The sequence below is a fragment of the Panthera tigris genome, chromosome C1, assembly GCF_018350195.1.
Source record: "Panthera tigris isolate Pti1 chromosome C1, P.tigris_Pti1_mat1.1, whole genome shotgun sequence".
Taxonomy (NCBI): Eukaryota; Metazoa; Chordata; class Mammalia; order Carnivora; family Felidae; genus Panthera; species Panthera tigris.
In genome coordinates, this window is record NC_056667.1 from 122,497,827 (window position 1) to 122,525,125 (window position 27,299).

General features: G+C 35.0%; 1 protein-coding gene across 1 annotated transcript in view; it reads right to left on the reverse strand.

The window, feature by feature from the left end:
• The window catches only part of ACTR3 (actin related protein 3), a 65,545-nt gene that overhangs the window by 21,692 nt on the left and 16,554 nt on the right, over window positions 1-27,299 (reverse strand). The window contains exons 2-5 of the mRNA XM_042994284.1: window positions 15,603-15,658; window positions 11,496-11,620; window positions 4,586-4,696; window positions 238-333 (exon numbers count right to left, since the gene is read on the reverse strand). Of these exons, the coding sequence (XP_042850218.1) occupies window positions 238-333; window positions 4,586-4,696; window positions 11,496-11,620; window positions 15,603-15,658 (388 nt within the window). The remainder of the gene's footprint in view (window positions 1-237; window positions 334-4,585; window positions 4,697-11,495; window positions 11,621-15,602; window positions 15,659-27,299) is intronic.

Sequence of the window (27,299 nt, forward strand, 5' to 3'; positions counted from 1 at the left end):
TAGTTCCCTTATTTCTGTCCCATGAAAGCTTTGAATTATCTAAAGTTCATCAACTTACTTCCTTCAACATTTCTCTTTTGCTGGTTAACTCTATTTCCTATGATTTCTAAATTACTGATTCAGGAAAGAACTATGGCATGCTTTGAGGTTATGAAAAATATGTATTTTTTAACAGTGAATTAAACCTTAGATTAAAATTTAAGAGACAAGCTTATCTTGACTTATGAACTTGCTTACCTGCACAGCAATGTACAAGCCTGGAACATTGAAGGACTCAAACATTATTTCAGCAGTATATTCCCTGTTTTCTGGAGTATTCAGTGGAGGTTCAGTCTATTAAATTGAATGTTAAACATTTTAAATAGACAAGATCAGATTATTTTCATAACTTTATAGACAATTTTTAAATAAGAAATAATTTGTCATTTTATTTAAAAGTCTTTTAATTAAACTTGCAGGTACAAAGATAGACATACAGACAAAAGAAAAACTATATAAAGATTTCAAGCAGATCTAGGCATATATGAAAACAATAGTTATTCACACAAGAAACTGACTCCTTATGTCACACCATTAAGCACTGATAAAAGGAATGAAAGAGAAAGGAGACCCAGTCAAATCATCTTGTGAAAGGGTAAAGACAGACCTCCAGGGAGACATACCAATCCTATCTGCTGGTGGAAGAACTCTCACCCATGTAATGTTTTCAGCAGGATGTACCTGGTCTATTTACAACTATAATAAATAAGCCAAGATTCTACAAATTTATGGCATGGCTTCTTGGAAAATGTTATAGAAGTCATAAAACTGTTAAGAGTATTAAAATGGAGATGTGTAGGGGTGCCTGGGTGGCTCAGTGAGTTAAGCATCTGACTTCAGCTCAGGTCATGATCTCACGGTTCATGAGTTTAGCATTGGGCTCTGTGCTGTCAGCTCGGAGCCTGGAGCCTGCTTCGGATTCTGTGTGTCCCCTCTCTCTCTGCCTGTCTCCCGCTTGTGCTCTGTGTCTATCTCAAAAATAAACGAATGTTAAAAATTTTTTTTTTTTAAATAAAATGGCGATGTTTACAGTATTCTCTTCCATTTTTGTGACCACATACATCATTTAGAAACCTGCAGATTAAGTCTTGGCCAGAACACATCCTAAGTCAAGAGTGGACTGAGGAAACAGTTACCTGCATTCCTGGACTTCATGTTTCACCTATGCCTCATGACTACTTAAATCATTTACATTATTAAAGCTTGAAACTGGGCAAGACCTCTAATTCTTCTGAATGTGATTTGACAATTCTTTTTGTTATCTCAAATATTGAAACTGAAAGGCAAAACTTTTAAACTTCAGAAGTACAAAAGAATTATCTTTTTGATCTTGAGGTAAGAATGATTCCTTAAATTTCAAGAACACATATTACAAAGAGAAAGATGGATAAAATTCAAATTCATTGCAAATTAAATCTTTTTGTTAATTAAAAAAAAACACTATAAAGTTTTTAAAGAAAAAGGTCGACTAGGAGTAGACTTTTTACACATGTAAACCCTTTAATAGCTAAACTACTTGATATGATTAAACTTATTTAGAGGAGTTTTGGAACATGTTCAAGGATTTGGAGATAATTTAGAGACAGGTACATAGAAAATTAAGCCCCCCCCCAAAAAAAACCAAGGCAGTTAAATTATAAACTCCAAGAAAAACAGAAGTTCTATATAAAATAAGATATAATCAGAAGATCTCCCAAGGAAAATATACAAATAGCTAATAAGCACATGAAAAAGTACTCAACATCATTAGTCATCAGAAAATGCAAATTAAAACCAAAATGAGAACTCTTACACACCCACCAGAATGGCTAAAATTAAAAAGACTGACACCAAATGTTGGATAGAATGTAGAACAACCAGATTGCTAACACATTGCTGGTGGGTGTGCAAAAAGGTAGAACCCCTTGGAAAAAGTTCTGAAAGTTTCCTATAAAACCAATCATGCATGTACCCCCATGACACAGCAATTCCATATCTAGGTATTTGCACAAGACAAATGAAAACATGTCCACAAAAAGACTTGTATAAGAATGTTCGCAGCGACAGTTGGGTGGTTCAGTAGGTTGAGCTTCTGACTTTTGATTTCAGCTCAGGTCATAAACTCATGTCCAGCTCTGCTGAGCACAGATCCTGCTTGGGATTCTCTCTCTCCCTCTCTCTCTGCTCCTCCCCTGCTCTTTCACACACGCTCACTCTCTTTCTCAAAATACACACTTAAAAAGAAAGTTCGCAATAACCAAAATATGCATAATAATCAAAAATTGGAAACAGCCCAGGTAATCATCAATAAGAAAATGGATAGTGAGGCACATTCATACAATAGAATATGATCCAGCAACAAACTACTGGTATTTACAACAATGTGGATGAATCTCAAAGATTATGCTGGGGGCGCCTGGGTGGCTAAGTCAGTTAAATGTCCAACTTCGGATCAGGTCATGATCTGGCGGTTTGTGAGTTAGAGCTCCACATCAGGCTCTGTGCTGATGGCTCGGAGCCTGGAGCCTCCTTCGTATCCTGTGTCTCCCTCTCTGCCTGCCCCTCCCCGACTTGTGCTCTGTCTCTATCAAAAATAAATAAAATGTAAAAAAAAAAAATAATCAATTAGCTTAAAAAAAATGATTATGCTGAATTAAGTCTTAACCAAAGAGCACATCTTGTACAATTCCATTTATACAAAACTCAAATATAAGCGAAACCAATCTGCGCTGGAAAAAATCAGAACAGTGGTTGCCTCTAGGGAAGAGGGGCAGGAAATAATCAGGAAAGGGCATCAGAAAACTTTCCATGCTGATAGTAATGTTCCATATCTTGGTAAGGGTTTAGGTTACACAGATGTATGCATCTGTCAAAAACAGACAATGGGTAAACTACATCATGTATCCTGTAAAACAAATCCATCCCACCACTTGTTTCTGTAAATTCAATTTTATTGGAACACAGCCATACCCATTCATATAAGTATTTTCTGACACTGCTTTCCTGCTACAACAGCAGAGCTAAGTAGCTGCAAGAGACCACATAGCACTCAAAGCCAAAAATGTTTGCTATCTGGTTCTTCAGAGAAAGTCTGCCAATGCCTGGTCAATATACACTGAATGGTAGAATTAAGATTTGTGCATTTGATAGCATGTGAATGTTATATAAAAGAACTGTAAACAAATAATGAACTGTATTTGATGATATGCATGCTAATGTACTTAGGGGTGAAATTACCCCATCTACAACTCATTGTGAAGTAATTACAAATATAAGATTGGGGCGCTTGAGTGGTTCAGTCAGTTAAGCATCCAACTCTTGATTTCGGCTCAGGTCATGATCTCACGGTTCATGGGTTGGATCCCCACACTGGGCTCTGTGCTGATGGTGCGGAGCCTTCTTGGAATTTCCTCTCTCTTCCTTTCTCTCTGCATCCACACACATGCTTACTCTCTCTCAAAATAAATAAACTTTAATAAATAAATAAATAATAAGATGGAATGATGGATAACCTAATAGCTATCATAAAGCAATTATAAAAAAATTAATACTTGAGTCTAGGTTGTGTACATGTGGATATTTATTGTAAAGCTCTTTCAACTTTGTTTATGGTCTAGCCATAAACAATATTCACAAACTACCATAGTAAAATACAGAATACTGATTTACCAAAAATTATGACATAACCACACTGCAGGGAGGAAGAGAAGATAGGGACTTTGTGTTAACAGAAGGGGGATAAGAGGAAAAGAATAAAAGCCTCATCTTTCCTACTAGGTAGTTAGTAGGTAGTGTCTAATATTCAAATAAACAAGAAATAGAAAACATGTTTAAATTTATGTGATAACTAGCACACACACAAAAAAACTCTTAAAAATTTAAAGTGTTTGTCTCAAGAGAACATGAATCAAAGACTGGGAAAGGTGAGGAAGGAGAATACTATCTTTTTATTTTAAATCTTATACCACTTGATTTTTTAAGCTAAAAACATGTGTTGCACTGATAAAAATAAGAAAAAAGTTTAAAAGTAAATTATATTGTATTTCTGTTGTCAAGAATTATTAATAAATAATAATCAGACTAGTTACTTAAAAACACAAAGTGAGGTGCCTGGGTGGCTCAGTGGTTAAGCGTCTGACTCTTTACCTCGGCTCAGGTCATGGACTGGAGCCCCCATGTCGAACCTGCTTAAGATTCTCAAGATTCTCTCCCCTGCCCCCAACCCTCTTCCCCTGCTTGCACACGCACAAACACTCTAAAAAGAAAAGAACAAAAGCAAAGTGCCTTATTTCTAATTTGTTTTGAACCTTACTTACAGTTCCTACTGTAAGAATTAAATATTAATTATGAAAACTTTGTAAAGCACCTAACCCTTGGTGTCTCAACATATTACAACTCTAGTGGAACTCAGAATTAGATAATCTTAAAGACAACACAACTTTATAACAAAGTCTCTTAGGTATATGGCAATGTAATAAGAAACTATGCCCTACTGAGTACAGATGTGATGAAAACATTCTCAGCATTTTTCAAAAATATCCCTGATGAAATTATAATTTGTACTTACCAAAAGAAAATAATGGTCTTCTGGTTCTGCCCTTAAATATTTAAAGATCACCTGTTCCATAAACCTTTCCATCAAGTCCCAATCTTCAACTATACCATGGCGAATTGGCCACTATTAAAATGAAACACAAAACAAATGAAATCGTATTAATATCAAAAGTAAATATAACTACCCAAAAAAGGTAATATTAAATCAGGACAGAAATTTTTAGGTGTGATTTAATGAGTGTATGTAGATCATGCTTAGGAGACACAAACTTAACTATTTAGAGATCAATGAAATTATTGCTACAACCTATTTTTAGATGGTTCAATTAAAATAAATAACGCAAATATGTCAAATGCTAAAAACTCTTACATCTAGATAAAAGTTCACCGTACTGGTCTTTCTCGATTTCTGAAAATCTTGTAATAATGGGAAAATAACCCATTAAAACTAAAGTCTATGAATAGTATAGTTGATTAAAGTTTCCTTAATTTATAATTTGTTAGCTCTTTCACAAATATTTGTTTTGTGCCTAATATATATAACACAGCTGGTATGTATAAAGCCAGCATAATCATAAATGAAGCATGTTAAATTTTATTTAAAAAGTTATAGATATTTGTACAGAACCATGCTTTAAAACAGAGTCCGAGGGTACTGCTGCAAATTCACAAAGACACCACAACATATTTAAAATTTTTCAGGGAAATACAGTGATACTCAAAATCAGTTTGACACTGCATATCTACTAGTTCAAGGTAGTTCAGTTTCAACATTAGATCATTCTATACTCCTTTCAGTAACATCACTTCTTTGAGAAGCTGGGTTGCCAGCAGTTGCTATTATAAAAACCAAGTACCTCCCCCCAAATAAGAAATGAGGGTGGCAATGAAAAGTTGTGACGTGCCTAACAAGCACATGCATCGTAACAGTTAACTGTGATTATCTGACAATTAAATAAAAATATTTTCCTTTTGAATAGTGTCTTATTTTTTTCAAATGGCTACTAGCTGCTTATCACTAGCTACTTAATAAACACAACTGCTGGGTATTTCTTTTTGTCTAGGTGGTGGGTGGCACAGTAAAAAATCTTACTGAGACACTGAGAGCACCAAGAAAGTTTGTGAACCTCTGCAATAATACTTCCACAACATATATAACAAAAGATTAGTGTTATAAATATATAAGGAATTTCTTAAGCAAATTAAAATTTTAGGCAAAAAACTTTAAAAATACACATAACAGAAAGGAAACAAACAAACAAAAAAATAAATAGTTCCATGTACACAGTACGCACTCAATACCTAAGGCTGAACTATTGAATGAACAAGTAAACATCCCATAGTTATTTACTTAATCATTAAACCTCTTATCTATTAATCCCTAATGTTCACATCTCACTCCATCACTTTAGATACTTTTTTAGTCATTATACTTATAAAATGACTTCTACTAGAATTTAAATTAATATTTGAAATAAAAGAAATACTCTTCAGTTTGCTTTAGGGAAGGGAAATGAATGTACTACACCATTCATCTTATAACATTACTGGAAGTTTACATATTTCAATGTTCTAAGAGCTTATTCATTTATTAGTCAAGTATTATTGTGCACCTAATGTGAACCACTGGCAAAAATGCTAAGGACATGACCATCCTGCCCACAAGTTCAGCCTAATGCAAGAAACAGATACAAATAATACACTGTAAGATCTTAAAGAAAGTATCTAGGACAAGATGACCAACTTGGCTTCTGAAGGAAAACAGAAAGGCTCCTCCTATTCCTTTATGACTGAAGTCATAATCTAAGCTGGGTCTTAAAGGAGCAACCTTGTCAATACTGTTTTTTGGGGGGCAGAGGGAAAACATGTAGACAGAATAGAAAAAATATATACAAACACTACATAATATACAAACACTGCAGTTATCAAAAGGCTTGGGGAGAGGAAGTATAAAGAGATAAATCAGTTCTAGATGAAGGATACCAGATTCTCAAAAACTGCATTTACTTACCATGTATTTGTGTTTTATTCTATAAGAAATAGCTCATCAGTGGCAATTTTTAAGCAGCGCAATGACAAGAACAGCTTTGATTTTCAGAAACATCATTAGTGCAGCATTGGGAAAGCTGAAATTCATCTTAAAAGAATCAAGCAAGAAAGAATAAGAGCCCCAATTGTGGTATGGATGATGTTAGGCCATACTGAAGATTTCTGTCAATAAGAATGAGAACAAACTCAAATGTATCAACAAGTTTCCGTTCTGAAGTCAGATTGGAGAGGGTCTATTAATCAAGATACAAAAATTGTGTTCTGTATTGTCTTGGAATAAGCAAGGGTAGAATATATATGTAATGAATTTTGTTTTGGATATATTAAACTTGAGAGCCAGGTAGTTGGAAATGTAACGGTCAAGGAATTGAAAGCAGAGATCTGGGCTGTAGTCGTAGGGAATGAAGTGCATGAGATCACCTAGATAAGAGGGGAGCTTGGGTGGCTCAGTCAGATAAGCTTCCAACTTCAGCTCAGGTCATGGTCTTGCAGTCCATGGGTTGGGGCCCCACATGTCGGAGACTCTGTGCTGACAGCTCAGAGCCTAGAATCTGCTTCGGATTCTGTGTCTCCCTCTTTCTCTGCCCCTCCCCCGCTCATACTCTGTCCCTCTCTCAAAAACAAATATTTTTAAATAGATAGATAGATAGACAGATAGATAGATAAGAATCAGGGAAAGCACATGGGAAATAACACATCTGATTAGAGGCAAAGGCGGGGGAAGTAAGAATAAAATAGAAAAGTCTATGTTAGGAAGAGAATTATCAGAGCTATCCTGTTGACAGACAAACTAAGAAGGATAAAGATTATTATATACTAATGGATTAACAGTTTAAAAATAATCTGCATTCAAATAATGAGACTAAATAAGAAGTTTGGTTTTAAAAGGAAAGAGGAAAATGAGGAAAATGATAGCTCTAAAAGGCTGAGGAAAAGGAGTAGGAATAAAGACAGAGAAGTTTTATTGTTTTGGTTTGTTTGTAGCATTTGAAAATGTGTTTAAGATAATGTGTTGAAAATGTGTTTAAGAGAACAAAATCAGTGCAGAGAAACTCTGGCCTCTTAGCTCACTGACTTCATCACCTTCAAAGATTTATTTTCCATTCTGGCTGCAGTTTAGATCTTGGTATCACTATCATCTCTAAATTCCTGGAATCCAAGTATATCCCTCTCTGATCATAACCTCTTCTGGAATACTCCAGCAGCCCCACTATATTGCTCATCACAATAAGACTTGTAGTTCACTGGCTCTGGTAATTATTCCCTAGTTATCAAACCTCCCCAAATACACACACACACACACACACACACACACACGGTTTAGATTTTATGCCCCATCACTTTGACTACTCATATTTCCTTTTGTCATTCCATCTATCAAAACCTAACCTAGCATAACTCTTTGCTAAATGTGCCTATACCCAGAATGCTGACTATACTGAAGACACATACATAACTAGGTGGATAAAACTAAGTATTCATAATTACATTCTCAATTCTATACCTAACTTTGCCTGGCAAGCCTTTGTTTCCCTACTCTGTTCATCTTCACTCTTCACAATGATAATTTTAAATGTTCTCCCTATCTATCACTCATGTATTCTTCCCCAACTCCCTGGGCAGCAGAGATGATGTCACCATGTACTTCATTCACAGAGAAGGCAGAAGCCAAGTCAGGAATCCAACCTCCTTTCACCAAATCTATAAAACTGATTCCATACTGACCCTTGTTTCTCTTTCACTTTTTTGTAAGTGAAGAGACTCCCCCCCCCCCCCCCAAAAAAAAAACCCACCCATATCAATTACATCATCTGTGCTCTGGATGCCATCCCTATCTTTCTTAGTCACCTGGATTAGACTACATCTTTCCTGTTACTTACACCTTTTTCTAATGGCTCTTTCACATTAGCATTTAAACATCTCTTCTTAGTCCCACAACTTGTCTATTCATCTATCTCTGGCTCCCAATCACAGACAAACCCCAACGAATTATTACTGTCATTTTTTCCTGGCCTAATATTCACAATCCAACCTACCTGAACCCAGCCTCACTGGGTTCTCACTCTTCTAAAACTATTCTTAAAGTTACAAATGACATCCCTGTAGCTAACGACAGTAAATAATATATGGGCTCTAGCTTATTTGATACCTTGGCAGCATTCCACACTGTTTATATTCCTTCCTATCTAGCCCAGTCTCTCGAACCACAGCTTCTCGGTCTCCTTTGTAGGCTTTCCCTCTTCTATACAAATCTAAACGGTACATCCTGGGCCTCTTCCCAAGTACACTCCCCTAAGTAATCTCATCCTTTCTAAAGTAGATACTTTCCAAACATCTGTCTCTAGCTATCATGTTTTTGAGCTCCAAAAGCCAAGTACCTGACTGCCTAACAATGTATAAGATGTTTCTCAGGCACCTCAAACACAACACATGCAAAACTAAACTTACCCTCTCCTCCCTAAACCACCCCAGTCCAAAGTGTTTCTCCTCAAATAGTCTCAATCTCAAGAAATAAAGGGCACGAAGACTATCCAGGAGCTGGGAACTATCCTCAAGTACTGTTTACCACCAATATCTTGTTAATCATTCCCTACTACTCCTTAGGTATCCACGTTTTTATTCTTGGCAAAAAAACAAAACAAAAAACCAAACACACACACACACACACAACCACATAACTTACACACATCTAATCAGACTTCTATATTTAATACTTTACAACAAAGAAGTAAACATAGAAAACAGAGGATGATGTTAAGTGACAGAAGAATGTAATCATCAGAATCCACAAAGTGGGACATTTAACAAGACAAATAACCAAAATTTTTCCATAAAGGAAAGAAGAACTCACTTTCTCTCTCTCTCTCGCTCTTCTCTCTCTCTCTCTCACACACACACACACAGAAAAGAACCCCAGACCTAAGCAACCTGTCAACCAAATCAAAGGAGTAGACCTTGTTTAAAACTTGATTCAAACAGATTAACCAAGATAAGAAATAATCAGGGAAATGTACTTATTAGATTTCAGATATTAACAAAGTGCACACTGTATTTAGGTGTGATATTTATATTTTTAAAAGTCTGTAAGAGAGAAGTATTTGTAGGTGAAACAATATGTGAGATTTACCTTAAAATAATCGGAGGGAGGGGAAGATACAGATCAAACAAGGTTGGTGATGGGTTGATAACTGCCAAACTTGTGTAGCTGGTATGTGGGGGTTCATTATATTCCTTTCTATTCCTTTTATACATATGAAGTTTTCCATAACAGAAGTTAAGTATGTGTGTGAGAGACACACACACATAATCTGTTTCTGTCTATCCCCACTGCCATCAAATGTAGTCCAATCACTAATATTCCTTGTCTCATCTACAGTATGGCCTTCCCAGAATCATGCTGTGTTCCCAAATAATAAAAACAGCTAACACATAGTGCTCATTCATTAGGAACAAAGCACCACCCTGTTAACAACTGCTTTATATGCATTATCTCATCAAACCTTCCAACAATCCTGAAGTACCAAAAATATTCCCATTTTATAAATCAAGAAACTGAAACTCAGAAAGCTTAAGTTACTGAATGATACCACAAACCAAGAAAGTAGCATAGATTTCCAGCGTAAGCATAGAGACTTCAATATTTGTACTTTTAGTCACTAACATTATTCCTCTACTGAAACCCATTAATGTTGTCCATGGGACAGAGTTTAAATCCTTTAACATGTCTGGCCTAACAATACTTCCAACCATAACCAGCCTCCTCACTTCTTTCCACCTTATTCTCTATGCTTCAGGCACACTGGTTGTTCAATTCCAAGCTCCCTCATACTTCCAAGCCTTCCTGAATATTACAGTCTCTGCCTAAAACAATCTTGCTACACAATTCATTCATCTAACTCGTTTTATTCTTCAAGCCTCAGCTGAAAAGATATATTCTTCAAAGACTTTCCAAAATCCACAAACCAGGTAAGCTACTCCCGATGTATATTCCCAAAGCATCCTGTATTTTCCTTTTTCTAACCTTCATAACACTTGTAATTATTTCTTCAATGTCTTCCATTCCACCACATTATACTAGCCTTGAAGACAGGGAAGCCATTTTTCTTATTTACCATTGTACTCTTAGCACTTAGGGTTTTTTTTTACACACAGTAGTTGTTCATTGTTCATTAGTGAATAAATTATCAGAAGGGAATAAAAGGTACAGAAGAAATGTGCAAAAAAATGTGCAAATAAGGCAAAGTCAGCATCTAAAAATAAGAAAATTAAGGTCACAATGGTGTTTGCCTTTCAGTGTGGGCAGGGGTGGTAACAGTGTGGAGTAAGTACAAGGAAAGCAGGTGGGTCACTAGATTTATTTGCTCTATACACTGAACTTTTAGGATTATGATAACAAATATTTTTAGACTACAAAATGAAAACTTACCTATTTTACTATATAGAAATTATACCTCAATTAAAAGGGAAAGAAAGAAGGGTCAGGAACGAGAAAAGGAAAAAGAACAAGAGGAAAAGAGAGAGGCATTTCCAGGTGACATAAGCTTCAAGAGAGAAATAGTGTGAGTCTGAAGATGGGAAAGACATGTCTCTAGATGCAGCACTTTGGAAGTAAGAGAAAGCCACTCACATTGATGGCTCTGAGGTCTAGTGGCACGGAAAAGTAAATATTGCTCATTTGAATGGGTAAAAATTTTCCTCTCAGGAGGAAAAAACAAAGCAAGGTTGGGAGGAGCCTCAAGGAAGAAGAAATTTCTACACTAAAGTGGTTGAGGGTATTAGGCCTATAATTGAGTAAAATTCTAGATGGCACAATCACTGAGCAAACTCATTTTTAAAAAATGTATTATTTATTTATAGAAATCATAAAAATATACCTTTGTTGCATATGTAGGTTTTTCTATTGCTTCATCACCAATAAAGAAGTCTAGGTCATCAACACCTTTCATCACCCTCCTCTGAGCTTGATCACCCACTTTTGCTGACTCCTTAATAGCAATACCTTAAAAATAAAAGTTATTTATACATGTGAAAATTTGCTTTTCTCAAATGAGACATATTAACTTATATTTCTTCCATTATAAAGTATTATTAAACACAACATGACCTAACATACTTAAATTGTCAAAGCAGAGTACAAAGGTCATTTAAGAAATCAATGACAAAATTAATTTAACACAATGAAATCTCAACTTCCATCCAGAGACAAGGCCTCAAGTGTAAAAGCCACAAGTAGAAGTACTGTTGTGGGAATGTTTCAGTTATATTTTTTAAAACTATGTAGAATCTATTCTGATTTGAGCAAGATTATAATCCCACCAAGTCAACATATGCTTAATGGATAATCAGAAAGAAAAAAAATGAAAAACACTAACAAATGAAAACAGGAAAACAAAAGGGGAATTTTTTTTCAAAAGCTTTCTTCCTATTTGCACTATTATGGACTGGCAATTTAAATATAACACTGGGGGCACCTGGGTGGCTCAGTTGGTTCAGAGTCCAACTTCGGCTCAGGTCGTGATCTCACAGTTCGTGAGTTCAAGTCCCACATGAGGCTAGCTGCTGTCAGTGCAGAGCCCGCTTCAGATCCTCTGTCCCTCTCTCTCTCTGCCCCTCCCTGGCTTGCACTCTCTCAAAAATAAAAAATAAAAAAAATATAAATATAACACTGGCACAGGGTTCTGTTAAACTTTAATCCCACAAAGGGAAATTTCAAATCATTTAAGTAAAATCCACAACATTCCCCTTAAATAATTCCAGAAACCCAGCCACGGTTCTTGACCTAAAACCTATATATTTCTTAATTAACATATAAATTTCTGAATCCTTCAAGTTAAGCATTCATTCAAAATAATTATCTGCATGTACTTAAAATGATCTAGCATTCAACTGTTATACTTTCATTTAATAACAATTATATTCTTAATAAGATGGGTAGAAAATACTGAAGGAAAGATATTCTAAATCCAGTCTACTCCTTCAAAATGTTAGAAAGCTTCTCTAGTAATTTATTTATAATGTCCATAGACATCCAGATGGCTCACTACAAGTTTCCTGAAAAACAAAGATATATGCAAATAACTATGAACCAAATCTACAGGCTTTCCAAATCAAATATCCATGCTCATCAGTGGCAACTGGCTGTATCTGATTATAAAAACTGGACTTGCAGCATTAAAACTGGATGTAAAAAACTCCAAAATCAAAAATCTTCTTTCAGTACAGAAATGGATTTTTAACACGCTACAACTTCTCGTAAGAAAGACAACGAAAACTAAAATTGCATATTTTGGCAAAGAGACAAAATAGAGAATGGGTACAATGGTGATGGGATCCTAAGGTTCCAAAGATGGGTCTCCAACAAAGACAACACGTCCACTTAAGATTTATAGAAAAAAAAAAAGGAAAAGAAAATCAGTAATCTCATGAAATAAATGCTTAATCACAATACCTTATAAAAGATTATAAATTATGAAATAACAAAATCAGCATTTTATGGGTTGAGTATCTTCCCCAAAGTATGTTGAAGTCTTAATCCCCAGTACCTCAGAATGTGACCTTATTTAGAAAGAGGGTCTTTTGAGTTGAAAAGAGATTATTGGGGTGGGCCCTAATCCAACATGACTGGCGGGTGTCCTTATAAAAAAGGAAATTTGGACACAGCCAGAGAGAAGACAATGTGAAGACACATCGGGAGAAGACAGCCATGTGACTGGAGTGATGCATGTACAAGCACTGTCAGCAAACGTCAGAAGCTAGAAGCAGCAGCTAAGAGGGTTCTTCTCCTAGAGCTGTCAGCAAGATCATGGCCCTACTGACAACCTGATTTTGGAATTCTAGCCTCCAAAACTATAAATTTCTGATGTTTTAAGCCACCCAGTTTTTGGAACTTTGTTATGGCAGCCTTAGGACACTGATATAAAAATACGAAAGGGTCTAACACTAAACTCAAATATAACTAAGTCAGGTACTAGACCACAAAAGTATTATCCATATTAGTGGGCAATAAAGCCAATATTTGTTACCAAATTCTTGAAATAAACAACAATCAGTATATTGATACATAAATGCGAGGAAAGAGTAAAAAAAAGCAAACTTGTCCTTCAGTGTAGACAACAAACATGCATGAATAAAACATAAGGAAAAGACAATAGTACCACCAAACTAAGATCACTATAGTCACATGAATGAATGATTTCATCAGTGTCACCTAAAATCCATTGTATGTATTAAAAAATTAGATTTAGGTAGTAGCCTAAATTCTTTTTTTCCCCTTTTAATTGAAGTATAATTAACATAAAATGTTTACTAGTTTCAGGCATGTAACATACTCATTCAACAACTCTACACCTTACTCAGTGCTCACCAGGCTAAGTGGTGACCATCTGTGACCATACAATGCTATTTAGAATATTATGGACTATATTCCCTATGCTGTAGTTTTCATCTCCATGACCTACTTATTTTATAACTGGAAGTTTGTACCTCTTGGTAGTAAGCCTAAGTTCTTACATAATCAATTCATAGCTAAGTATACCAAAAGTGTATCACAAGTACAAAGTCAAACAGGTTTGTCAGTGGAGAGCTAAAAAATAAGATATATATATGTATTTATATGAATGTATGTGTACATATGTATACATATAAATATAAAAGCTCCCCTCTTAACTACAATTTTAACAATGTACTTCTCATATTTCACATTGAATTTTGTTCTTGCCATATTAATTACAAAACCACTAACCTATTCATGACCAATGAGTGCCGACGAGAGACTAAAGATCTGCATTTTTGGCAATTTCTACCATGTTCTCAACTTCACTGATCTGAAACCTAAGCTGTTTCATTAGTCTCTTGCATGTTTATTTTCCCAATTCCTTATTTTCATAAATAAGAATATACTACACAAAAATATTCAAACAGTCACACAAATACTACTTTGTAAGACTAGTGACACTCCCGGAGTTAGCACCACCAAGCAATGGCTCAAAAGATTTTTCACCTGATATTGTTAAAGTTTTGATTTGGCAGTAGGACAAGTAGATCAGGGTACTTTATATGTTTGAAAGTCAAAAGTACAAAAGCATGTCCATTCAAAACCAGATGCATAATCAATGCTAACAAGTAAGAGTGTTAACAAACCAAGTGTGAAGAGTATTTTTTAAAAAACTACTGAAAGTTGGGGCGCCTAGGTGGCTCAGTTAGTTGAGCGTCCGACTTTAGCTCAGGTCATGATCTCGGGGTCGAGATCCCACGTGGGTTGAGCCCCACGTCGGGCTCTGTGCTGACGGCTCGGAGCCTGGAGCCTGCTTTTGATTCTGTGTCTCCCTCTCTCTGCCCCTCCCCCACTCATGCCCTGTCTCTCTCTCTCTCTCTCTCTCTCTCCCTCTCTCTGTCAAAAATAAACATTAAAAAAAATTTTTTTAATAAATAAATAAATAATTACTGAAAGACAAACTACTGAAAGTTGATGGTCAGGCTAAAGTGAAGTTAACAGAGGATAGAACAAAAACAATGTAAGTACGGTTATAAAATATTAGAAAACAGCTCAAGTCAACATTTCTAAAAATGAGATGCCATCCTTATTTTGAAACATGGGCTTTCAGCAGGGACGTCAATAAACACAAGTCTGGCAAACAACAATCATGTCCACACACCAAAGAATAGTCTTCATAGGTGTGCACAGAGGATCCACTACTGAACAGTTACACCCAGAAACTGTTAACAGAAATATCCTCAAAGCAGAAAATTGTGTGATTTTTCAGTTCATTCATTTTTGTCTTTAAAAAGAGACATTTGGTAGATCTGGCAAATGAAGAACTAAACAGCTAAAATGAATGGTGAGAGGTGTGCAAATGAGGTCACACTTAGCAAACTGTTTTTAAAGGACTAAAATCTTACACAGTGCCAGAAATAATTATCTTTTACTTTAACGATTAAGAAAAAGATCTTTAAATCAGCTTGTGGCTTAAAAGAATACTTACAGGAAGGGATGATAAACTGTGGTTCTGTGTTTCCAGCATATCCTAGTTTTGTATACCTGCAAAATAAAAAATAAAATTTTAAGGATTTCACTAGTATCATAGCAATTATGAATTTATTTCTCAGATCTCCATTGGTTATGAAGTGAGATTCCATTGTGGGTAAATTTACAAAATCCCATAGCTTCAATGCATGTAAATATCCCTATTTTCCAAAATTATACCAAAATTATAAATACCCACAGCTTTTAACAAGAAATTCCACTTCTAGAAACTGATCCTACAGGAATATCCTACACATGTGAAATAACATGTATCAAGGCCATTTGCCACAATCTTGCTTATAACAGCAAGAGTCTGAAAATAACCTAAATAAACATGAAATGAGAAACTAGTTAAATATGCTAACTTCATCCTATGTTATATTATGCAGCTATTAAAAGAGATCGAAGAGGCTCTTTATGGACTCATATGGAACAACCTCCAAAATGTACTGTTAAATGAACAAAAAGCAAGGTACAGAACAATGTTTCACATACACTATACAGTATTTGTATAAAGTAAGGGAGAGGAGTAAGAACACATAAAATGTACTTGATTGTATAGACACACAGAGTATCTCTGGAAGAATATAAAGAAATCAATAATTGTGGTTGTCTCCAGAAAACGGAATTGGGTAGGTGATGGGCAGAATTGAGGAGGAGATTTTTTATTGCCTATTTTTTCATACCACTTGAATACATTACTATTCAAAATAACTAATTTTTAAATGCCTTGCCACAGTGGATTCAGCCTATATTCTTACAATAACAAAATAACGACAACAATGATGATTAGGAACTAAAAGCTGAGCTTTGATAAGCTGCGCGTTATGGGCTACATAGGAGATACCTGGCTAAATATGAAAACCTATTAACTATGAGCAGGCTTTAAAGACAAAGTAACAACATTTTATACTACTCATATTCAAACTCACTGCTAAATAGTAGGCAGGTAAATTGCTGTGAGATTCCTGGCTTCTAATAATATCTGCAGAACTTTTTTTTTTTTCTTTCCTAATATAAGAAGAAGGAAAAAAGCTCTCTTTGGGGAGAACATGGTTCAAAACTTAGTTCAAGAACTAAGAGTGCCAAATAGGCTAACTCGTTAAAAGTAAGGAGAAAACATAAACTCTTCCAAATGTGATAATGCTCTGACTAAAACCTCTTCCAAGATTCCCCACTGTCCACGTTTAAAAAGTAAACAAAACTTCTTTGCAAGGCATACAAAAGAGCTCTAATATTTGGCTCCTGACCACCTTTCCCAACAGCGCTGACATACTATACCAGGCTCCCTAGCCATAAAACTGCTAACGTTTTCTGGACAGAACAACTCATTTCATGCCACGGAGCCAATGTTAACACTTCCAACTACAGGAGATGCTCTCTTTTCAATGCTGAATGCAACTGCTAAACTCTAACCCATCCTGCAAACAGCAAATTAAGTATCACTGCCTCTAAACAAAAACTTTTCTAACCTTCAAACAGTATACTTTGTCCCCACAGTGGACAAATGGACCTGACTTATGTTTTATTACAATAAAGACTTACAAAACATGACAGTCTAAAACTGTCTGAGCCACAACACCCTAGAAGTTTACTATACAATACTTAGTGTGAGATCTAATCCCTCTACCTTTTTTTTACCATTAGTCACCAAAGCAATTTAAGTCATTATAAATAATACCCTAATAGAACAGAATGTCTTACTTCCAATTCTATTACCCCTACAAAGAATAATCATCTCCCTAAAAATCACTGCCTAACTCACATATCTTCAAATGAGGCTCTACTGCTTACAATATTAAGTACAAACTTCTTGTTTCTATAAAATGATTCATTATTAAGTATTCCTAAAGTCCCTTTCAGATTAAAAAAAAATGTATGATTCTGATTCCTTCAGCTGAATATTAAGGAACTTCACAATAAGTCCCAATTAAACATTTTAAGTGTCTCCCATCATTTGCTTCCATGAACCCAGCTCAAAACACACTGCACTTGTTACTCATTTTCCTCCACAATGACTTGCTATTTCCCCATCACATTATCCGTGTTTACATGGCACTCTCTCAGAAAGCTCTCACCACAACTTAGGACTCCTCCATGAAGTTTTCCTGATCATTTTAATTATCAGTCATCCTTTCCCTCAATAAATTCAATCTCAACAATCACTCGTTACACAAGCCAAACTGTTATTTTCCTGTGTGTAAATACCAACTCCCAAATAAAGTAGTAAGATATTTGAAGTAGAAACCATTACAGTAAAAACTCCCTTAAGAAAACTTCCATTTGTCAAGTTCACCAGATTAATCAATACTCCATCCCTGGTCAAAATCCAACAGCCTAAGTTGAACATATTCAGCAATAAATTAGTTTCAGAAAAAACACCAAAAGAAGAATCTAATCAACCAGTCTTTACCAGACTAATACAAAACAGTCAATACATAATCAAAACAAATGTGCTCTCCCCCAAACACAAAAATAACTACCTAGCATATTAGCTATATGGATACACCATAACATTTAATCATTTCTACTATACTTATAACACCACAGCCAAATAATTTTCTAAGTTTTTGTAGGAGAATAGCCAAATACATCTACCAATGCTCTACTGCTCTGGATTTAAAGTTAAACAGTATATCAAAGGTACTCAAATATCTCAAGTATCTCAAATACTAAAATGGCATCAAAAAATCTCAATTTTCACCAATTTTTAAGAAATATAAAGGGAAATCTCCTAGTTTACTTTTAACCTTAAAATGTGCTTAGCCTCTAAAAATTAATTTGGCTTGTAGCTTAAAGAAAAATGTTTGTGGCACAGAATACAATCTAAAAAAACTGAAAAAGTCTTATCCTAAACTCTAGAAAAGAGTTACTGAGTTAGGTTGAAGTCACATTTTCTCTACTGGAGAGAGAGCAAAGTGCTAGATAACAAACAATATGACTCTTTAAAACCACTCTCCTATACTATTAGCAAATTTTAAAAGTTGTTTTTTAAAACAGCTTTGAAACTGCTCAAAAAATCCACAAAAGTCCATTTATTTAAGTTTATTTATTTACTTTTATTTATTTTACACAAGCAAGGGAGGAGCAGAGAGAGAGGAAGGGGGTGGGGGGGGGGAGAGACAGAGAGAGAGAGAGAGAGAGAGAATATATATGAATGAATGCCAAGCAGACCCCACAACACTGGGCTCAAACTCACAAACTAGAGATCATGACCTGAGCCGAAATCAAGAGCCGGATGTTTAACTGACTGAGCCACCCAGATCCGCCCAAAAAGACATTTTAATGTTCTTATATGAGCAGAGAAGCATTTAAATAGGGAAAGCAGGAGAGAGGAGAGGGAAAGAGTCTAGGAAGATCTGAAAGAACTGGTCAGCTGAGTCTTAAAGGATGACTTACAACAGTACATATCAATGCACACAAAATATGCTAATATTTGAAGAGTATACTGGAATGAATTGGAGGGCATTTGGGTATAGCTATAAGAGATTTGTTTTTAACATTCATTTAAACTTTCTCAACATAAATATAACGAAAAGAATATAAATTATTAGTACAGATATTAAGTACTAAATTTATGTTTCAAATTAAAACTTTTCAAATATAAAGTAGCCTCGATTAACCTAACTTAATTTATCAGCTTTTATACTTGAAATGGCTGATTTGATTAAGACATTTTTATGATGACCTCCCAAAATTCTTGATAGTCACCACAGAGAAGAAACTGTACAAGTAAATGACAGAAAAGTTTTTTTTTACTTTTTCTCTAAAAGAAACTTTCTCACAATTAATGGCATTTGTTAACTCGAACTCTTTAAATTATAATTTAAGGATGTGTTCACTGTATTTAAACTAAAAGTTCTTTGCTTTCATTGACACATGCAAAATTCAAATTTTGTGTAATAAAGCAAATAGATTTCAAATCAAACTTTTTCATATTAAGACTTTCTCAAACCATGCATACATGTTCCTCTCCTTGTTACAACAATGTTCTTTTTTATTATTAAAATACTAACCAAAGATCACAGTGAAACATTTTTAGCTTCACTCTTCCAAAATGAATTTTTGTTTTAAATTCATAGATTCTGTCGGTATACTTTATTTTTCCACAGCCCTTGCAATTTTCTATTAAGTTCCTCTGGGTGTTCAAAAAAGTGTTTTATATAATTAAGCAACTCAGGAACACAATACTTAACCAGACTATACAATAAATCTATAAAGAAGTGCGCGCGCACACACACACACACCAAAATCTAAGTTGCCTTGAAGCAGAAACTCTTCCTTCAGACAGCTAGTAGACACTTTGCTAACATTTCCTCCCTTTAAGTTTTAAACATGGGATTAAACAGCTTGGCTTTCTCTTAAATTTACCAGTTGGAGAACATCACTTAATGTAAGATTCAGACCTGGGACAAATCTTTATATTTGCAAGGCATTTATTCAAATCAATCTACAGATTCATGCAATCCTTATCAAAATCTCAAGAATTTTTTTTGTTTTTGCATTAATAGAAAAAAATCCTAAATTCACATGGAATCTCAAGGGACCATCAACAATCCTGAAAAAGAACAAAGTTGGATCTCAACACTTCCCGATTTCAAAGCTTTACTACAAAGCTAAAGTAACCAAAACAATGAGGCGGTGAGGTACACACAAACTATATAGACTAATGGAATAGAACAGAACTCAGAAATAAAACCTCCCAAAAAAGGTCAAATGTTTTTTGAAAAGGGTGCCATAACCATTCAATTGGGGAGAGGATAGTCTTTTCAACAAATGGTGCTGGGAAAAGTGGATATCTATCTACATGTAAATGAATCAAGTTAGAGCTTTATCTTATACCATATGCAAAATTTAACTTAAAAAGGATCAAAAACGAACACCTGGGTGGCTCGGTATGCTGAGTTTCTGACTTCAGCACAGGTCATGATCTCAGGATTCCATTCATGGGTTTGAGGCTCATCAGGCTCTGTGCTGACAGCTCAGAACCTGGAGCCTGCTTCAGATAGTGTCTCCCTTTCTCTCTGCCTCTCTCTCTCTCTCTCTCTCTCTCTCTCTCTCTCTCTCTGAAAAACAAACATTTAAAAAAATGGATCAAAGACCTACATGTAAGAGCTAAAACTATAAAACTCTTAGAGGAAGTGCTCTCTTCAGCAGCACATATACTAAAACTCTTAGAGAAAAACACAGCGGAAAAGCTTCATGACATTGGATTTAGCAATGACTTATTGGATGTGATGCTAAAAGCACAGGTAACAACAAGGAAATAAATCAGACATCATCAAAATTAGCAACTTTTTGGCACCAAAGGGCACTATCAGTTCAGGACAAAGGCACCCATGAAATGGGAGAAAACAGCTGCAAATCATATACACATAGTGCCCAATTTAGAATGATTCGACTCACAATTTTCTGACTTTACAATGGTGCAAAAGTGATAATGCATTCAGTAAAACTGTACTTTGAATTTTGATCTTTTCCTGGACTAGCGATATGCTGTATAATACCTCTGGTCATGCTGGGCAACAGCAGTGAGCCTCAGCTCCCAGTAAGCCAATGTGATCACAAGGGCTAACAACCAATACACTTACAATTACTCTGTACCCATACAACCATTGTTTTTTACTTGTAGTACTACAGTCAATATATTACATACTACTTTATTATAAAATAGGCATTTTATTATATGATTTTGCCCAAATGTAGGCTAATGTAAACTTTCCAAGCACATTTAAAGTAGGCTAGGCTAAGCTATGATGTTTGGTATGTTAGATGTATTAAATACCTTTGTGACTTAGGACATTTTCAACTAATGATGGGTTTATCCAGACGTAAGCTCAATGTTAAGTGGAGGAAGATCTTTATCATCCAGAATGTACATATATATGTGTGTGTGTGTGTGTGTGTGTGTACATGCACACACATATACATATATGTATTTTCTATGGATATATATATTCTGGATATTATACACTACATATGTACACATATATTCTGGATATATATACACTATATATACATATATATATATATATGTATATATAGTGAAGAACTCAAGAACAAACAATACAATTAAAACTGAGTAAAACACGTAATAGACATTTCTCTTAAAAAAAAATGTACAAAAGACCAATAAGCACGTGAAAAGATGTTCAACATCATTAATAACGAAGGACATGTAAATCAAAATGAGATGCCACTTCATACCCATTACATTGGCTATTACCAGAAAACAAAAGGAAAATGACAAATGTTAGTGACAAAGTGCAGACACTGGAACCTTGTACTGGTAGTAATATAAATGGTACAGGTGCTACAGAAAACAATATGACAATTCTTCAAAAAATTAAACACAGAATTACCATGTGATCCTGCAATGCCATTTCTGGGTATACACCCAAAAGAAAAAGCAAGGGCTTGCAGACCCATGTTCAGAGCAACATTATGCATATAAGCCAAAAGGTGGAATCAACTTAACTGTCCACTGTGAAAGGGTAAACAAAATGTATATACACACCACAGAATATTAGCCTTAAAAAGAAAGAATATTCTGACACATGATACAATATGGAAGAACCTAGAGATCATGCATAGTGAAATAAGCCAATCACAAAAGATCAAATATTGTACAATTCCACTTATATGAGGTACCTAGAAGAGTCAAATTTACAGACAGAAAGTAGGACATGCCAGTAATGCAGGTGGGGTAGGGGCTGTTATTGTTTTATGGGTATAGAGTTCCAGTTTGGGAAGATGAGTAAGTTCTGAAGATGGATGGTAGTGATAGCTGCACAACAATGTGAATATACTTAATGCCACTAGACTTTACACTTAACAAGGTATTTATGTTGTGTATATTTTACCACAACTTAAAAAAAAAAACTAAATTTTGTAGCTGCCCAGAAAAAAAATTCAAATTGGATACATACCGTATATGTTAAATATAAATCTAAATGCATCAAAGATTAAAAGAGAAGAAAAATTAAGATATAAGTTTTAAAAGAAAGCAGGACAATTTCTTTATAAGCATGGAGTAGAAGCGGTTTTCTAACTATAATTTAAAATCTAGACACTAAAAAAAAAATTAATATTTCAACTATGTAAAATTAAAAACTTCTCCAAAAAAACGTATCAAAAGTAGCCACAAGAAAAATTACTAACAGAGAAAAATTGCACTCGAAGACAATCTCCTTGAAACATACAAGATACCTACAAGGTGATGATGAGGGAGGGAGGGAAATAAAGAGGAAAAGAGCAAAGAAAGGAAGAAGGCAAAAAAAAAAAAAAAAGGAAGAAGGAAGGGCAAAAGAAGAAATAGAAATAGCTATCAACAGAAAGGTGCTCAACTCCTTGAAGTTAAAAAAAAAGCAGGTTAAAAGTACACTGAGATAATGCTCATACACTCACAGTTGGAATCCAAAATGATACAGTTATTTTAAAAACACTTAAACATTCGGGGCACCTGGATGGCTCAGTCGGTTAAGCGGCCGACTTCAGCTCAGGTCATGATCTCATGGTCATGAGTTCGAGCCCCGCGTCAGGCTCTGTGCTGACAGCTCGGAGCCTGGAGCCTGTTTCAGATTCTGTGTCTCCCTTTCCCTGACCCTCCCCCGTTCATGCTCTGTCTCCCTCTGTCTCAAAAATAAATAAACGTTAAAAAAAAAAATTTTTTTTTAAAAACACTTAAACATTCACTTACCATATGACCCAGCAATTCTACTTCTACGTACACACCCAAGAAAAATAAAAACATGTGTCCACATTCGTTCAAAACAGCATTATTCAGTGTCCCCAAACTGGAAGCAAAACATATGTTCATCAACAAGAAAATAAACAAGGACAATATAATTATACAAACCAAAATTACTCCACACATAAAGAATTTAAAAGTGTAACCCACTCTCCAAGGAAAAGTGTTCAACAGAAGACAAAATGACCCAAATATTGGAATTATCAGATAAAGACGGGAAAACAGCTATGACTATCACAATTAAATACACAAAAGTGCACTTATAATGACGAATAACAAATATCACCAGCAACTCTAAAACTATATAAAAAAACAAATGGAAATTCTAGAATTGAACAAAGCAATATCAGATATTAAAAAAAAAAAAAAATCACGGATGAGCTAAAAAACAGAAAACAGGTAACAGAGGTAATAATCAGTGAACCTCAAGGCAGATGAGTAGAAATTACCTAATCTGAAATTGGGGGAGGGGGGATATTAAGAAGAGACTTGAAGAAAAAAGAATAGAGTCTAAGAAACTTGGGAGAAAATACGAAAAAGGTCATATACTGAAGTCTCAGATGGAGAACACACCGGATAGTAAAATACTTTTTGAAGGAGTAATGACTGAAAACTTTAGCAATTTAGTGAAAGACAGCAACACATAGATGTGAGGGGCTCAAGAAAACCCAAGCAGAATAAATAGAAAGAAACCATACTTAGTCACATTACAATCAAACTAAAAATCAAAGATAAAGAAAAAAATACTGAAAGCAGCCAGAGGAAAAATACCCACTAACCGGAAACAAAATTCAAATTACTACCACCTTCTTATGAGGAGTGATGAAGGCTAGAAGACAGTAAACAACATTTTTAAAGTCTGGAGAGAATGGGAAAACAGCCCAGGAATGTACAGGAACAAGAATATCCTTCGACAATGAAAGTGAAATGAAAACATTTTTCAAATAGAAGAAACTCACTGCCATCAAACATGGGCTAAAGAAAAGTTCTTCAATCCAAAGGAAACGGGAAACTAGAGGGGGTAGTGAAGTATAATAAAGAAAATCAGAAATTATAAACAGGTAAATATAAAAGACTATTTTTTATACCTAGTTTTTGAACACACTTATAACTAAAGCAAAAATCTGATTATCTTGTGCGGTTATACAGTACATAGATGTAATACCTATGACAACTTTAGCATAAAAGGACAGTGAAGTAAGGGGAACAGCAGGCAAGACTTAACAGATCTCCTGAAATGCAAGATCTCTACTCCTAACGTGAAGTTTTAATTAACTCTAAAGAAACAGTGAGTAGTGAGTTTTCTTAAAGACACATATTGTAATCCTTAAAGCAACTGTTAAAAAAAATGCCAAGAGTATAGTTAAAAAGCCAAAGGTAAATTAAAATGGAATTCCAAACAATATTCAAATAATTTGAAAGACAGAAAAGAGGAAAGCACAACAGGAACACATTTTTTTTAATAAATAAATAAAACAGTATACCTAAATCCAACCATATCCATTATTACATTAAACGTTAACAGACAAAACTCTCCAATTAAGAGGGACAGATTAAAAATTTTTTTAAAATAAAAATGCAAGCCCAAACTATATGTTGTCTGCATGATATGCACTTTATAAAGACAGAATGAAAAAAAATGGATGGAAAGCAAAAAGCAAGTATAAGAAGGCTGGAGTGGCTATATTCATATGCGATAAAACCGTTCTTTAAGAAAAAGAGTAATATGAGGGGTGCCTGGGTGGCTCAGTCGATTAAGCGTCTAACTCTTGATCTTGGCTCAGGTCATGATCTCAAGTTTGTGAGTCAGAGCTTCAGGTCAGACTCTGCACTGACAGCACAGAGTCTACTTGGGATTCTCAGTCTCCCCCTCTCTCTCTTTCTCTGCCCCTCCCCCATTCACTCACTCTCAAAAATAAATTTAAAAAATTTTTTTTAAAAAAGAGTAATATGAGAGAGTAATTTTATAATAATATAAAGGGTAAATTCATCAAGACCTAACAGTCTTAAATGTGTATGTGCCTATTAACAGTTTCAACATGCTTGAAATGTGTCATAATTAAATGCTGAGACTATTCAACTCTTACAGCAGGAAATTTTGTCACCTCTCAGTAATGGATAAAATCACACACACACACACACACACACACACACACTCACACTCACACACACACACACACATACCAAAAACTCAGTAAAGGCATACAGGATCAACGTTAATAACCATTCTGATCTAATTGATATACTCAAGAAGTGCAGAATATGAATTCTAAGTACACATGATGCATTCATTTTGACCACGGATGGGCAAACTATGGCCCCAAAACAAAATTCAGACTATTGATGTTTTGGTATCACTCGTGAGTTTAAAATTCTTTTTATATTTAAATTTTTTAAATTTTCTTTTATCTTTTTACATTTTAGGAGGAGGAAGGGAAGTGAAAAGGGAGGAGAGGAAAGCAGCAGCAAGGACCATGCCTGACCCACAAAGCCTAAAACAAAGACCATATGTGGCCCACAAAGGCTAAAATATTTACTATTTGGTCTTCTTTATAGAAGTGTGCCAATCCCTGACACAGACCAGATGCTAAGCCATAAAAACCAAATCTCAATAAACGTAAAAGATTAAAATCATAAATACATGTTCTCTGACTAAAAAAGAATTAAATTAGAAACCGACAGCAATAAGATATCTAAATAAACCCCAAACATTTGGAAATTAAACACACTTCTACCTAGAATCCGTGAATCAAAGAAAAAATTGCAAGGAAAATTACTTCAAGTTGATTAACAGTTAAAATAAAAAACATCAACATGTGTGGGATGCACCTAAAGCAAAGCTTAAAGGGAAAATTCCTACAATGCTTATGTCAGAAAAAATAGAAATGTCCATAATCAGTGACCTAAGATTCCACCTTAAGGTACAAAAAGGAGGGATGCCAGGGTGGCTCAGTCGCGTCAGACTCCAGTCCAGGACGTGTTCTCCCAGTTCATGAGTTTGAGCCCCAGGTCGGGCCCTATGCTGACAGCTCAGAGCCTGGACCCTGTTTCTGATTCTGTCTCTCTCTCTCTGCCCCTGCCCTGCTCACACTGTCTCTCCCCCTCTCCCTCAAAAATAAAAATAAGTATTATAAAAAGAAGAAGAAAGCAAACTCAAAATAAATAGAAATAAACAGTAAACAGAAAGGCAGAAATCAGGTTAATAGAAACAGAATATTAACAGAAAAAAATGGAACTATGGAAAGATAGGCTGATCGAGAATAGTACAGAAATTGCCAACATAAGGGATGAAAAGCTGATTAACGCTACCAATCATATAGAGGAGAAAATGATAAAAAAGAGAATACTATAAACCATAGCCATCATATTAAGATGTAAGGGACAAATACCTTCAAAGACAGAATTTACCAAAATCAATACAAGATGAAACAAAAAATCTATTTTGAATAACCCCAAAGCTATTAAAGAAATTATCAGTAACCCTTCCAAAAAGCAAACTCCAGGCCCAAGTTTGACTGGTAAATTCTATCACTCATTTAAGGAAGAAATAAAAATAATTCTACATAAGCCCTTTCAGAAAAGAGGGAAGAGCTTACCCCAAACCCTTTCGTGAGGACAGCATAATTCTAATACCAAAACCAGATAAAGACATTTCAAATGAAGAAAATGGCAGGCCAACATCCATCATGAATACAGATGAAAAAAATCCTTAACAAAACAAATAGAACAACATGCAAAAAGGGTATATATCATAACTAAGTGAGGCTTAGCCCAAGAATCCAAGCTTGGTTTAACAGTTGAAAAATCAAGCCTCTGCTTTTTCAGAACACCTCAATTAATTTCACTACTCAACATGCTATGGGGTCTGATGCCTGCTTACTTCCCCAGACTCATCCAAATACTCAC